We start from the raw sequence: 15,902 nt of genomic DNA on the forward strand, positions 1-15,902 counted from the left end.
GAGGTGTGTCTCCTATAGCTCATGTTCTTATCTTCAGAACTCCAGATGTGGGTCTTGTACCATCTTGCAATCGATGGAAGGGAAAGTGCAGACTCTCCAGATTCAGAGTGTTGCTATACTTATATGAAAATATTAATAACAACATCCATAAACCTTGAGTTTGTGTTTGTCGACTCCAGACTGTCTTCGTTTGTCAGTTTTGGGGTCCAGGACACCTCTGGTGTAAACGGTTCCTGTGGTTTCTTGTAAATATCCAGTGTACACTAACAACATTACTCATCAAATTGTAGGAAACCTTGCAATCTCATTAAATAAGACCTCAAATAGTTTCCAAAGGAACTGTAATTGAAATCCGGTGAGGCCTAGTTTACCTGGTGGAAGAATCTGACCATTAAAAAAGGGTGGTGGTGATGATCTAATGTGAGCATCTCAGAGCTTACAGCGCTGGTAGAGAGAAGGGACTTCAGCTAAACACAGAAACGAAAATCAAGAAAAAGCTGGCACTGTACGAACAGTAACAGGTCACATAAACAAATACAGTTGTCTTCTGAATCTGTTCCGTCACCTGTTGCTTGGAGAACCGAAATGCAGAACTACACCAAAAGGTCTAGCTCCAGACCACACACACTCCCTGTGACAAAACAGCTACATTTAAGGAATCATCCAGCAGGCCTTCAGAACCCGCCCATGTCCTGAAATCAACCCTAATATATATATATAATTTAAGCTATTATTTTACACATATAATAATAAAACTGTACTTAGTCCTGAACTTAAGTAGGCCTTTAAACTGAGGCCTTTTATAGAATGCCCTTGTAGAAGGAAATAAAGATTAGTTTAACCAAGTCTTACAATGTAAGGCTGTCTTTTACACACATGTGTGTATTCCTACCTTTCTGGGGTCTTAGAGTAGCCAAATTTTAATTTAATAAGCATTTCCCCAATAAGCAAGTCCCCACTTGGACAAAATGTGAATTGTCATCATCCTAGGGACATTAATGCTCATATAAGTTTGCATTTTGGACTTTTAGCCAAAGCTGTTATCCCGGGTGGTAGACGTAAGCTGATGTAGCGTTAGGAGTCTTTCCCAAGGATCCTCACTGGTGTAGTCTAAGGTTTCTGCCCGAGCTAGGCATTGAACACCAATCACCCACCACTCTAACTAACTATAAACAGTTAAATACACACACACACCATTAAACCAGAAGTGTCAATTACCCCTGGACCTGCTTAGCACTCACTCGTTGATTTTGGGGGTACACCACCACATTCCTGCTGCGCTTGTTTATGTGTCGTGGCTCTCTAATGTCCATCTGTCCTGTCCCTGAGGCCAGCCGAGAGATATTTTAGCCGGGCCAAGCACACGTACGGTTCAAGTATAACAGAATCCGATCCTTCTCATTTATTCCAGCGGTGTCTGATCACAACCCTAGATCCTGTCTGGCGCGTTACCCGGCCAGGGAAAAGGACACTCGAGTGTCCTGCCCAGTGCCAATTATTCATAACCACTGCTTATCATTCACGCAGGCACAGAAGCACTGGCTTATCTTCTTCAGTTTGTTTTGGTATTCCCTTATCTCCTCAGATGCTAAAATATCTTGGAAGCTGAAGCGCATTGCTCTGATTACCGCAGTGTTCCAAATTCACAGGTTGAGTATAAACTGCTCTTCTGCATCCAACAGATGAAATATTTTCAGAGAATAACCTGTTTCTTGTTTGTTATATTTATTTTAATTCATGCAGCCTGCCCTCAATATGTCCAAAGGTTTTAAGATACCCTTTTTAATTAATGATTTAGCTACTTTAAATTGCACTATTTTGAACACAGCTTGTAGAATCTCTTCTACAAAGCTCTTGACAGTAAAGTGACTACGCCCAGGGCCAAGCGTGAGCTGGAGGGGTATACATTCACCCCAGCATTGGGCTCTGAAGCAACTGTGTATACATTTATGAGAACATGTAGAACCAGAAAAACCCGTCCAAAATGAGAACCTAACCTTAATAACGAGGTCATACTTTTCAACAAATCCTTAAAGCAATGTTCAAATATGTAGTGAAGACAGCCCTAAAGGATAGAAGCTTATTACTGCATCACAGCGGAAATAAACTCAACGCAAATAGCATTCATTTTATAAGAAACCCTGGGTGAGGTGTCCACAAACTTTTGGTCATATATTAAGTTTATATACATAAGTAAGTCTATTTGAGAACGAAAAGCAGCTCAGTCTGATGTAAATCTGTGATTTAGCATTGTGGTTTGCACAATGCTACTAGCTACATTAGCCTCGTAGCTTCAGAGGGAAACCTCAGACACCAAATATGGCTTGGCTGAATGTCTGCTGTTTAAATGTATTTCTTTTTTTGCTGAACCATTGATTTGAGTGTGAAATCTAAACATGGAGGAACAGGTTGTACCCTGACCATCTGCAGGAAGTCTAATCTTGTAGCGAGACACAAACATCCAGCTCCTGCGGCAGAGGAGCCACACGCTAACATAGAGCTGGATGTCCAGCAGGGGTTAGCCATGGTGCTATAGCAGAGAGCTTCACTGCAAATACATGATCTCTTACCATTAAAATCCCCCTGAAACTAGCTGTGTCTAGTATTGAATTATGTAGGAATTCTGGTGAAAATATTTGAAGATTATTTAACCCTTTTTTCACGCATTTTCGGCTTGTTATAAATGATTTTATTCAGTGAAAATATTTAACGCTAATCGCGGTAAAGCAGAAAAGCTATCAGTTTGAATAACTTTCATTCATATCCATTAACTCATAAACAATGTTATATATTTACTAAATTAAAAGTGTTTTCACTTAAAGGTGCATTAGACAATTTTACTGCTGTGCATCTCTGTTATTGTAGTTCTACCTAGCCACCACTACCTGTGCTTAATCCTTAACAAGACCACCTCCAGTAGCCAATTAGAAAATTGTTAGTTTTTGCTATTTCTGAGGTTAAATAAAACATACTGCACCTTTAATAATAGCTTTTTTTTTGCAGTGTGCACAGTGTTCTGGATCATAGTGTGTCACTCATGCTAATTAGCGTGTTGGTAAAGTTTGCTAACCTCTGGCAGCATTCTGAGGTTGTGTGGTGATATTTTCTCAGAATAAATATAAACTAATGCTCAGAGGCCTGGACTCAGTCCACGGTCACTGCAGTAACCGCTCACACAGGGTCAAACACAAGCCAGATGTGCATCCCTCAGTGCAGTAGCTGGTTGAGTTCCGTGAAAAGAGTGCGTGTTTATGCCTTGAGAGAGCGGTGGGGTAAGGGGCGGACAGAATGTGATTTAAACAGCAGTAAGTGGTACCCTTGTGGTGGCTTAGATGTAATCCATGTTTTCCTCTCTCTCATGTTTCTTATGTCTGCTTCTCTCTAAACATCTGATTGTGTCCCAGTTCAGAACAGTAACCGTCACTGGCGTGTATCAGTGATATAACAAGAACTGACATTGAGGGACAGTCCATTCAAGAACGACTGTAACGACATGGGGAAGTAACAGCATAACTCAAAAATTCAATTATTAAATTACTCAAACTTCTTAATTACTATCATTCATATATTCATTCATTCATTGTCTGTAACCTTTATCCAGTTCTGGGTCACGGTGGATCCCAGTGGCTGTAAAGAGGGAGCACACCCTGGAGGGGGCACCAGTCCTTCGCAGGGCGACATACATTCACTCACTGTACACTTTTGAGTCTCCAATCCATCTACCAAAGTGTGTTTTTGGAGCGTGGGAGGATACCGGAGCACCTGGAGTAAACCCAAGCAGACACAGGGAGAACACACCACACTCCTCACAGAAAAGTCACCCGGAAGAAACACACGCAGACACAGAGAGAACACACCACACTCCTCGCAGACAGTCACCCAGAGGAAACCCACGCAGACACAGGGAGAACACACCACACTCCTCACAGACAGTCACCTGGAGTAAACCCAAGCAGACACAGGGAGAACACACCACACTCCTCACAGACAGTCACCCGGAAGAAACACACGCAGACACAGAGAGAACACACCACACTCCTCACAGACAGTCACCTGGAGGAAACCCACGCAGACACAGGGAGAACACACCACACTCCTCACAGACAGTCACCCGGAGGAAACCCAAGCAGACACAGGGAGAACACACCACACTCCTCACAGACAGTCACCCGGAGTAAACCCAAGCAGACACAGGGAGAACACACCACACTCCTCACAGACAGTCACCTGGAGGAAACCCACACAGACACAGAGAGAACACACCACACTCCTCGCAGACAGTCACCCAGAGGAAACCCACGCAGACACAGGGAGAACACACCACACTCCTCACAGACAGTCACCCGGAGGAAACCCAAGCAGACACAGGGAGAACACACCACACTCCTCACAGACAGTCACCCGGAAGAAACACACGCAGACACAGAGAGAACACACCACACTCCTCACAGACAGTCACCTGGAGGAAACCCACACAGACACAGAGAGAACACACCACACTCCTCGCAGACAGTCACCCAGAGGAAACCCACGCAGACACAGGGAGAACACACCACACTCCTCACAGACAGTCACCCGGAGGAAACCCACGCAGACACAGGGAGAACACACCACACTCCTCACAGACAGTCACCCGTAGGAAACCCACACAGACACAGGGAGAACACACCGCACTCCTCACAGACAGTCACCCGGAGCGGGACTCAAACCCACAACCTCCAGGCCCCTGGAGCTGTAACAGAGACACGACCTGCTGCTCCACTGTGCCGCCCACAGTTTATTATTATTTTAAGTAAACAGTCTGCTGTTGCGGTACCTGTTCTCTGCTTGACACAACTAGAATCTCAAACTTATGATTTGTCTAACAATATTAATGAGTAAAACCTTAATAATGAGAAAACATTTGGTGCTGATTTGTTAGTTAATGTGGAGGAAATGGGCTTCGTTACAACCACAGCAGCACAACTGACTTTATCTCAGCATTAATGCGAGCCCTGGGCCGCTTCCCACACGGTCACAGCGTGGTGTTCTGTCGGTGAGGGAGAAGTGCAGTTTGTTTTTGGCGTCCGGTCGATTACGAAGCCTGTTTTGGCAGCTGTCAAAGAAGAAAACCAAGCCTCACTCTAATATATGGCAGAAAAGCTGACAGCGTCTTCAGGGCCAGTAAAGTCTTCAATCCTCCATCGTTTTTTTTTAGCTCAAGTGGTTTGTTTTCTTGTTCCAGTGGGAGAGAAGATGATTCAGAAACAAATGCGTCATGGAGCTTTAAGGATGGGCTTGTGTTTAAGATGTGACGCAGTAGACTGATGTATTAATGAAGTGTTGTAATAACAGTAATAATAAAGCTTAGTAATTAATGTTTTTAAAAATAATTATAGTAATATGGACGGCCCGGTGGAGCAGCAGGTCGTGTCTCTGTCACAGCTCCAGGATCCTGGAGGTTGTGGGTTTGAGTCCCGCTCGGGGTGACTGTCTGTGAGGAGTGTGGTGTGTTCTCCCTGTGTCTGCGTGGGTTTCCTCCGGGTGACTGTCTGTGAGGAGTGTGGTGTGTTCTCCCTGTGTCTGCGTGGGTTTCCTCCGGGTGACTGTCTGTGAGGAGTGTGGTGTGTTATCTCTGTGTCTGCGTGGGTTTCCTCCGGGTGACTGTCTGTGAGGAGTGTGGTGTGTTCTCCCTGTGTCTGCGTGGGTTTCCTCCGGGTGACTGTCTGTGAGGAGTGTGGTGTGTTCTCTCTGTGTCTGCGTGGGTTTCCTCCGGGTGACTGTCTGTGAGGAGTGTGGTGTGTTCTCTCTGTGTCTGCGTGGGTTTCCTCTGGGTGACTGTCTGTGAGGAGTGTGGTGTGTTCTCTCTGTGTCTGCGTGGGTTTCCTCCGGGTGACTGTCTGTGAGGAGTGTGGTGTGTTCTCTCTGTGTCTGCGTGGGTTTCCTCCGGGTGACTGTCTATGAGGAGTGTGGTGTGTTCTCTCTGTGTCTGCGTGGGTTTCCTCTGGGTGACTGTCTGTGAGGAGTGTGGTGTGTTCTCTCTGTTTTCCCGTGGGTTTCCTCTGGGTGCTCCGGGTTCCTCCCACGCTCCAAAAACACTCGTTGGTAGGTGGATTGGAGACTCAAAAGTGTCCGTAGGTGTGAGTGTGTGAGTGAATGTGTTGCCCTCTTTCTCTCTCTCTCTCTCTCTCTCTCTCTCTCTCTCTCTCTCACTCTCTCTCCCTCCCTCTCTCTCTGTCTCTGTCTCTCTCTCTCGTTCTCCTGGAGAGCCCTGGTTGTTTTCCACTCTAACGTGGGTCAGATGCACTCATCTGTTCTCACATCCCTCCCGCCCTTGATCCACTTGCCTCTTTGACTCCTGTGATGATGGACAGTCTTCACCGCCGTATTGTCCCTGTGTAATGAAGTGTAATAAAGTCATGCTGGTGAACGATGGACAGGGAATGATGCTGAATTCTCTCGCTTCATCTCTCACTACCTCAGAAAGCTTTCTTTGGAAGCAGTAACTGATCATACATTTTTTCAAACAAACTGATTCTGCTGAAGTCTGTAGCAGGAGACTGCGCTGTTTGGAAGTGAGGACAGGTACGTGGCCAAAACACACACAGGGTGTGATTACTTCTCCGACGGGAGGCTGAGAAAACGACGCACTAAAATTCCTTTTTAAATCTTTCTATGTAATAAATAAAAGGGTCTTAGGCATTATCTGTTTATATTTGGAAACTAGGAGTCCCCATACTTTTGACTGTCAGCGTAGTCGTGTGGTGTGTTTATTCACAGTTGCACTTTATAACGCAATTAGGGCACGGACAGCAGAACTATCTGTTGCAAAGGGGGTAAAGATCATTCAAACTCTTGCGCGCACACAATTAATGTGTGTGTGTGTGTGTGTGTGTGTGTGAGAGAGCAGGGTGTGTTGGTGTGGGAGAGGCAGACAAGCTCCTGAGAGCCACAGCTGTGTAAGCAGAACTGTATTGTTTTTAACCCCAGAGGAGTTGCTCTCCTCTAGTTTCAGCCTGTGGACTCCCAGCCCAACACACACACACACACACACACACAAGCCCTGTCAAAGCTGGTACTAGAGCTTCATTAAGAGATGGAAATCTCAGACTGAAATCGGAAATCTGATCAAACATGAGCCACTAACAATACAGAGATTTCACTGGGAACATGTGCCCTCCACCTCCTGGAGCCTCATAGCAGCAGGTGGAAGGGTGAGTGTAGATGCTGTTAATAAACACTTCTTTTCATAGCTACACAGTCCAATGGTTTCCATGGTTACACTACAGACATTTGCATGATTACATCACTTCCATTTCCATGGTGACCCACTCTAATTGTCTTTGGTGTGTTACACTTATTTCCATGGCTACAATTCACTAATTGCCATGGTTACAGTACACCCATTAGACTAATTCCCATGGTTACGTTACACCCATTTGCATGATTACATCACTTCCATTTCCATGGTGACCCACTCTAATTGTCTTTGGTGTGTTACACTTATTTCCATGGTTACAATTCACTAATTTCCATGGTTACAGTACACCCATTAGACTCATTTCCATGGTTACGCTACACCCATTTGCATGATTCCATGACTTCCATTTCCATGGTGACCCACTCTAATTGTCTTTGGTGTGTTACACTTATTTCCATGGTTACAATTCACTAATTTCCATGGTTACAATACACCCATTAGACTCATTTCCATGGTTACGCTACACCCATTTGCATGATTACATCACTTCCATTTCCATGGTGACCCACTCTAATTGTCTTTGGTGTGTTACACTTATTTCCATGGTTACAATTCACTAATTTCCATGGTTACAATACACCAGTTAGACTCATTTCCATGGTTACGCTACACCCATTTGCATGATTCCATGACTTCCATTTCCATGGTGACCCACTCTAATTGTCTTTGGTGTGTTACACTTATTTCCATGGTTACAATTCACTAATTTCCATGGTTACGCTACACCCATTAGACTAATTCCCATGGTTACGTTACACCCATTTGCATGATTACATCACTTCCATTTCCATGGTGACCCACTCTAATTGTCTTTGGTGTGTTACACTTATTTCCATGGTTACAATTCACTAATTTCCATGGTTACAATACACCCGTTAGACTCATTTCCATGGTTACGCTACACCCATTTGCGTGATTACATGACTTCCATTTCCATGGTGACCCACTCTAATTGTCTTTGGTGTGTTACACTTATTTCCATGGTTACAATTCACTAATTTCCATGGTTACAATACACCCATTAGACTAATTCCCATGGTTACGTTACACCCATTTGCATGATTACATCACTTCCATTTCCATGGTGACCCACTCTAATTGTCTTTGGTGTGTTACACTTATTTCCATGGTTACAATTCACTAATTTCCATGGTTACAATACACCCGTTAGACTCATTTCCATAGTTACGATACACTCATTTCCAAGCCTACATTAACCCCATTTCCATGGCTACCGTACAATAATTTCCATGGTTATTAGGCATTAATTGCCTTGGTTATGACACACCTTTTTTCGAGGTTACATTACACCATTTTCCATTGAAATGGGTGTAGCACTGCCCCCTTTTTCATGGCCATGTTACACCCATGTCCATGACGACACTACACTGTTTTATATTCCCCATGGTTATGAAATGGTTGTGATTTCCAGGTTGAGCAACAGAGCAGAGACAAACCCGTCCCGGGACGACTGCTGTTACAGTAAAGCTGAAAAGGCAAAGAAATAAACAAGAAAGTAATCTGATTATCTCTTCTGTCAGCACTAAATCCAGTATCATTATCTAACTTCAGAGCCCCCCAAACACACACACACACACACACACACCAGTGTAAAAGCATCAACCGTTTTCAGTCATGACTAAAGTGAAACCGTACGCATCCGTCCTCTCAAGAACAAACAGCAACTTCTGGCTTTCATCTGTCCATCCCTCTGTCTATCTATCTATTCGTCCATCCCTCTGTCCGTCTCTTTAACCCAAACCGAGTTTGTTTGTGGTGTGGTTCATGGGGCTGCTGTTGCAGGAGTAACACACAGAACACAACACTTTTTCAATAGTTGGTGGGTAAAGTGTCTCTAAGGACACCACCGAGTTCAAATCTGCGCTCCCAGTCTCTCTAATGGATTAAAGCATGGAAATGTGAGGAGTGAAAGAGTGTTCTGCAGGACCAGTGCCAGGCTCTTTGTATGTGTGTGTGTGTGTGTGTTTGAATGAAAGGTGTGAGAAAGATCATTACCGAGGGACATCTGATCTATTCAAGAGATTTCCTACGCTGTTATTTGAGAACTTAAGCTCTTATGAGCACTCTCTCTCTCTCTCTGTCTGTCTCTCGCTGTCTCTTTCTCTGTCTCTCTCTCTCTGTCTGTCTCTCGCTGTCTCTCTCTCGCTGTCTCTTTCTCTGTCTCTCTCTCTCTCTGTCTGTCTCTCTCTCTCTCTCTGTCTGTCTCTCTCTCTCTCTCTCTCTCTGTCTGTCTCTCTCTGTCTCTCTCTCTTTCTGTCTCTCACTCTCTGTCTGTCTCTCTTGCTGTCTCTCTCTCTTTCTGTCTCTCTCTCTCTCTCTCTGTCTGTCTGTCTCTCTCTCTCTCTGTCTGTCTCTCTCTCTTCTCATTCTCTCTATCTCTCTCTTCTCATTCTCTCTATCTTTCTCTCATTCTCCTGTTCTCTCTCTCTGTCTGTCTGTCTCTCTCTCTCTTCTCATTCTCTCTATCTTTCTCTCATTCTCCTGTTCTCTCTCTCTGTCTGTCTGTCTCTCTCTCTCTTCTCATTCTCTCTATCTCTCTCTCATTCTCCTGTTCTCTCTCTCTGTCTGTCTGTCTCTCTCTCTCTTCTCATTCTCTCTATCTCTCTCTCATTCTCCTGTTCTATCTCTCTCTCTCTGTCTGTCTGTCTCTCTCTCTCTCTGTGTGTCTCTCTCTCTCTCTCTCTCTCTGTCTCTCTCTCTCTCTCTCTGTCTGTCTCTCTCTCTCTCTCTATAAAACAGGTCTCAGACGGCACTCATTAAATCAGGAATAATTTGTCAAAGTGAAGGCGATTGCACTAATGTCTGTGAATGATTTTTTTTGGCTCAGCTTTTAAATTCAACAGCAGGAAAATCATAATTGCCCTTTTTTAGCAGATCACTTGCAGATCAATAACACAGATGACAGAAGGCTTAACATTTCCCAACCCTCAGTGTTTCAAAACCTTTAACTCTTCACAGTTTATACACACTCCCACAGTGTGCTTTTCACTCACACACACACACACACACACAAACCGCAAGTGCAAGAAGAGGTATTAGGTTGTGTGTCTGCTTATGTCAAGTGTAAAATCCTCCCAATTAAACACGATGACTGCCTGGAAAAGTTGCTCAATCACATCTCCATTATTACTTTTTTCCCCAGAGTGCACTAGTTTAATGTCCAGAAAAACATACTGTAAAAAGCAGAGCGTTTAAAAAGTCATCACATTGAACACTGAGGGGTTTAAAAACTCCAGCAGCACTGCTGTGTCTGATCCACTCTACACCAGCACAACACACACTAACACACCGCCACCACGTCAGTGTCACTGCAGCTCTGAGAATGATTCACCACCACATCACACCTGCTCTGTGGGGGTCCTGAGCGCTGAAGAACAGGGGGGCAGCGGGAAACCAAGTAGTCTGTGCAGAGAAAGTCAGGCTCCTGTGTGGACAGTGGAGCTGATAAACTGGACAATGAATGTAGAAACAAGACTAACTGAAAAGAAGGCACCATAAATGTTGTCTGTAGTTTGTTGGCGCTGTTTAATAAAAATAAGCTTTTACTGAGGAATGTGATTGGAGCAGGGGGGTGCCCAAACTTTCAGACAAGAGTATCTGGCTAAGGCTCTCTCTCTCTCTCTCTCTCTCTCTCTCACACACGAACATGCACAGTCACATCAACTGATTAACACCCTTTTTATTTCGCTGAATAAGGTGCACGTGCTCTACACGCTGCAGGAGGTGAACAGGTAAACAGCAGGTAAAACTGAGCGTGACCCACAGCACAGAGCAGCTGGCTCCTACCTTACTGACAGCGAAGGCATGCTCGGTGAGCGCGAGCACGCACGCGCACGCGAGGATATTGCTGTAAATCCACATTCTGAGTCCAAAATGCGCGAGAGCTGCAGCCTGCAGTCCAGAGACCCTCACACTCCCACTCGCAATGCCATGACTGAAAGGCACGCGCACGTCTTTCTCTGTGTGTGCGTGTGAACTGTACGCTTCACACAACTCACGCCCAATGCAAGACACTCTCAATAGCAAACACGCCCACAACTACAACAAACGTCAGCGTAGTTGGGCTGTGGAGCAGTGGATGGGGCTCCATCCAACATGAGAGGGGTGTGTGATCCCGAGCTGATCCTCCAACACCAGCACCTGACCTCCGCAGTGCTCTTGTGGCTGAATGCAGTCATATATTTACAGCAATGTTCCAATATCAGGTTTAAAGCCCTCCCTGAAGTGGAGGGGCAGTGATTCCACATCAGTGCCATTAAAGGTACAATAGGTGATTTTGTATCATATTCTAAATGGTCCAAATTAAAATAAGATATGAGACACGTGATTAAAATGATTATACATTTGGTTATTTAAGCAACGGCTTCAGCACAATTGGCTTAAAAAACAGTTTAGAAAAACGATTGTGTTTCCACTGCTTGACCACTAGAGGTCTCCCTGATCGAGATTCGGGTTGTGTAACATCTCGTAGATTGGTGGGTGAACTACATTTTCACAGACATGCACTCAGACAATATATATGTATATATTTTATTGGTTTTATTTATGAACAACTTTTATTTTCTTTTATAAACGTTCAGAATAAGTGACAGAAAATAACTGTAAACATTTACTTATTATTTGCTGAGATTCTAATTTTGTATAAAATAAATAATGTAGCACAAATCTATCACACAACCAAAGTGCAGAGAATTTACTGTGAATATAAACAGCAGCCATAAACAAGTTTACAAAAAAGTGACATTAAAGCCTCACAGTACATAAAACAAATACAGAATAGTTGCAGGGTCAGTGGAGGTTCCCAGTAAACAAGGAACGTCCCTGGACGTTCAAAATAGGTCTAAAAGTAGTCTGTCCATCAAGAACATATTTTAAACGTCAATGGACGTCCAAAATCCATCTTAATAAGTTAGTTATCAAGTGGTTACCAATCGATAACGTCAGTGGACGTCCAAAACGCGTTTTCTACAAGTAATTTATTTCGGGACCAATTAATAACGTAAATGGACGTCCAACATACGTCTAATAGTCGTCTTTTCAATGTCTGTGTTTGGACGTCTTTTCAACTTTCATTTTCAACCTTAAGAGAACGTTGATTAGACGGCAGTCATTACGTTATTTCAACGTTGAATCAACGGCTAAATGTTTACTGGGTTATCTGCTGGGGTTAAAGTTCATCGGCTGTTGAAACGGTGTTTTTGACCTACGAGGTTCTGAAAATAGGTGAAATTCCCCTTTAAGTAAAAAAAAAACATAAAATATTGTCTACAGGCCCTACATCTGGATGCCCACCAGGTCAGTGACGGTACCCGGAAGTTTTTAACTGGGGCAAATATGGGCACCCCACCTGACAATACGATTTCACCATAGCACACTATGGTCTCATTTGGAGCTCATATACAGTGTCACTGGGCTGCCCACGTCCCGCTAACAGCATTTCAGACATGACTCTGTGCCTTCCTCCGAATATTACCTTGTAGACAGCATTCCTGTCATTTCAGACGCAACCTAAGTCTGTATATTTTTGTTCTTATAGCGCCATCTCTCGGAGACTATTGGAAATGACTTTGGAGGGATGCAGAGTCAAAAAGAGCCGTTTTTTGTGTGTATATATATATATTATATAACTATCAGTGATTTGTGTATCATTTTTAATACCCAGAGCCTGTGAAAGTTGTGTTTTTGGAGGTAAACAGCGCTCAAAGCCTAATAATATGCAATATAATATATACAATATTTCATAAATAATAATTACAATATTATGCCATATTGTATTTAATATAATATAATATAATATAATATAATATAATATAATATAATATAATATAATATAATAATAATTTTAAGTAGCCCCGCCCCTTTTTGCAGTAAGGCCTTTTCTGATTGGTTAAAATCCCAGGAAGGAAGCGCGTCTGTTGCCCGTGTTGTAGTCCTCCCAGAGTGCAGCATGGTGCGGCTAAAAGCGAGGTGAACGCTGATTTTAAGGCTGTTTATTTGGTTTCTTGTAGCTTTAGTTAAGTCTAATGCGCTGTGCGTTTGTCCCTGCAGGTATCTGCTTTGTGAAATATGTGTTTCGGACAGGAACAAACTGAGAATCCTGGAGGAGAAGGCTATTTATCAGGCAGTTAAAGCAGCAGTGACTAAAGCGCATGGAGAGTATGGAGCAGCCTTGTTCAGTATTGGAAGCGCAGGTCAGTGCTGCTGGGAAATACCTGGTTTAATGGAGCTAGACGAGGCTGAGACGGTGCCGGTCTCAATTGGGGCTGGACAATAACTCAGTATCGATATATATCGCGATAAAAATGTTTAAATAACAATGATATGATTTTCAATATGTCAATGTGCATTAATTACAAATATGTTTATGTTTGATGGTGATGTCATGTTTCTTGTTTGTTCTGGAAGTTTTTCTGTGGATTGTATGCTGTTTGTATCGATATCAGAAATTTAAGTAATATATCGTGATATACGTTTTGGCCGTATCGTCCAGCCCTGGTCTCAGTGATGAAATGGATAATGTACAGATGCCGAGTCACTCAGAGAGGTCTGATGTACGATGCACCAGTCTGAAGTCTCTCAGTGAGCCGTGTTTTTTTTTTCACAGTGCTGGTGAGAGGTGATGTGTTGAGTTTAAAGGAAATTTTCAACACCAAGAACTAACAAACAGCTATGAACATTATTATTTACAGTTTAATTACATACATGATTACATTACATACATGAGTCCCCAACATCAAAATACTACAGAATCGCTGGTACATCCACTAGATGTTAATAATGGCTGATGTAATTGTTGTATTTCACATCCATGAGAAGGTTTTGGCCTGACTGACCCATTCATAGCTGCAAGGAGGATGCTGACGTTGCTTCCCGAATAATGACGTGACAGAAGGGTGTAAAGTGACAAATCAGAAAACAACATGGGAGTTTACCAGTTTTAGATTCGCAGTTTAGCAGAGTGATGCGACGTGTCAGGAATAGAAACATGCTGTCGGCCAAATATGGCACGCCCCATCTCGTGTTAACAGCTGTATTTGTATGGAGTCAAAAAGATTGAGTTTTTTTAAGACCCTGTTTTGACGGCCAATGGATGGACCAATAGGAAAGCTTTAGCTGGACCAATCAGATCGTGAGGTTTGTTTAACCAATCAGAACACTGATTTGTTGCCGTCACCCATAGCGTTTTTTCCACAAAATGGACTCCGGTTCTTGAACCGGTTCTGTTCCTGATTCTCGGAGCCTTGGTTCTTTCCAGTGAACCGCAGGGTTTCAGTGTTGTTTCAGTGTCCAATTCTTTGTTTGTTAATTTTTTTTCCTCTTTTCAGTGGCGTACCTGAACGCCTACACTGGGGTTGTCATGCTCCGTTTCCGTAAAGCCCACTATCAGCTCATGTGGTCAGCCCTTCCCTTCATTACCAGCATAGGGAACCAGAGCCAGAGAGTGCCATGCTTCTTCAACTGTATACATGTGGGAGGTGAGTTTTAAATGCTGTTTTGCACTAAATATGTTCGTAAATTGGTGATTTGATGACATTCCATTTGTTCCATATTATATTCACTAAAGGGCACTAAACAAAAAAAATGTAAGTTTTCATTAATAGCTCAGTGATTTGGAGGGAATACAAGCTCTCAAGTTGTTTTCACATTTTCCTCTAATTATGTCAGAGGAAAGGCTTATATGAAACTTTCAATGTGTTTAGCCATTCTCCCATTTCCACAGGAACTATTAGGACATGTCAGAAGTTTCTGGTGCGATACGGCAGGCAGCAGCTGTGTCGAATGCTTCCGCACTGTAAGACAGAAGGTAAGGGGTGCTCATCTCAGCCAGTGTAAATCCTGTGCCAACACGACTGTGTGGATCCACCGTGGAAGACCCTTTGTGGAAGCAAACAAAACTGAAACAACAACATGGGCTCTGCATATTGTAAGTACTAAATGGAAAATGTAAGCTGGGTTCTAATGGGTTCTTTTTCTTTTCTTAATCAAAACAGCTGAAAAACAGGAGGTGATGAGAGCAGTGCAGAGTTGTTCTTTAACCGAATTCAGAGGTGGACAGGGTGGTGATGAAGATGATGGAGAGGATGAAGAAGGATAACTGCTGTTATGTCTTTGAAATACATAAGTCATGCTAGGCCTGTTTATTTTAGCTGAAGCTTTGTTTTGTTTAAAAGATTTATTCCTCTGTCCAGGAAAGAACCAGCATTTGTACATAGTGTACACACACAAGGCAGAAGGTTAAATGTGTCAACCTCTTAAATACATTTTAAATAATGTGTACATTTTATTTTGTAAATGTAACCTGTGTAATACTTTGTGTACTGTGTAAATATCCAAATTGTTTGTAAGTGTTGGAATGCATCGGTTGATGTAATAAAACTCAAAATTGAATAATAGATTTAATGTATGTTAGTGTGTGCTTTTCACACCAGACTAACTCTAACGCCACACTTTTGTGTTGATGACCTATGAGCTTTCAATGTGGGAGCAGCTAGCATAAAGTGTTAAAGGCTAGCGCATCAGGCTACAATTCCGTGTTCAAATTTCCCTCCAATTTGAGCACTCTTTTAGTCGACAAAACCTTCTCATGGATGTTAAATACAACAATTCTACAAAGCTTTCCTTGCTTTTTTTTATTTCTTTA

At 43.0% G+C, this 15,902-nt stretch overlaps 2 protein-coding genes across 3 annotated transcripts in view; one reads left to right on the top strand and one right to left on the bottom strand.

Moving 5' to 3' along the window:
* olfml2a (olfactomedin-like 2A) overlaps positions 1-11,213 on the bottom strand; it is a 32,553-nt gene extending 21,340 nt beyond the window's left edge. For both annotated transcript variants that reach the window (XM_066643964.1, XM_066643963.1), the window contains exon 1: positions 11,048-11,213. In XM_066643964.1, the coding sequence (XP_066500061.1) occupies positions 11,048-11,122 (75 nt within the window). In that variant the 5' untranslated portion in view covers positions 11,123-11,213. The remainder of the gene's footprint in view (positions 1-11,047) is intronic.
* Positions 11,214-13,181: 1,968 nt separating this feature from the next.
* Positions 13,182-15,808, top strand: pop5 (POP5 homolog, ribonuclease P/MRP subunit). Its single transcript, XM_066643974.1, has 5 exons — positions 13,182-13,228; positions 13,310-13,452; positions 14,587-14,736; positions 14,982-15,065; positions 15,253-15,808. The coding sequence occupies exons 1-5, from the start codon at positions 13,209-13,211 to the stop codon at positions 15,354-15,356; spliced, it is 501 nt and encodes a 166-aa protein (XP_066500071.1). The 5' UTR covers positions 13,182-13,208; the 3' UTR covers positions 15,357-15,808.
* Positions 15,809-15,902: the final 94 nt, after the last annotated feature.

Source organism: Hoplias malabaricus, chromosome 14 (genome assembly GCF_029633855.1).
Source record: "Hoplias malabaricus isolate fHopMal1 chromosome 14, fHopMal1.hap1, whole genome shotgun sequence".
Taxonomy (NCBI): Eukaryota; Metazoa; Chordata; class Actinopteri; order Characiformes; family Erythrinidae; genus Hoplias; species Hoplias malabaricus.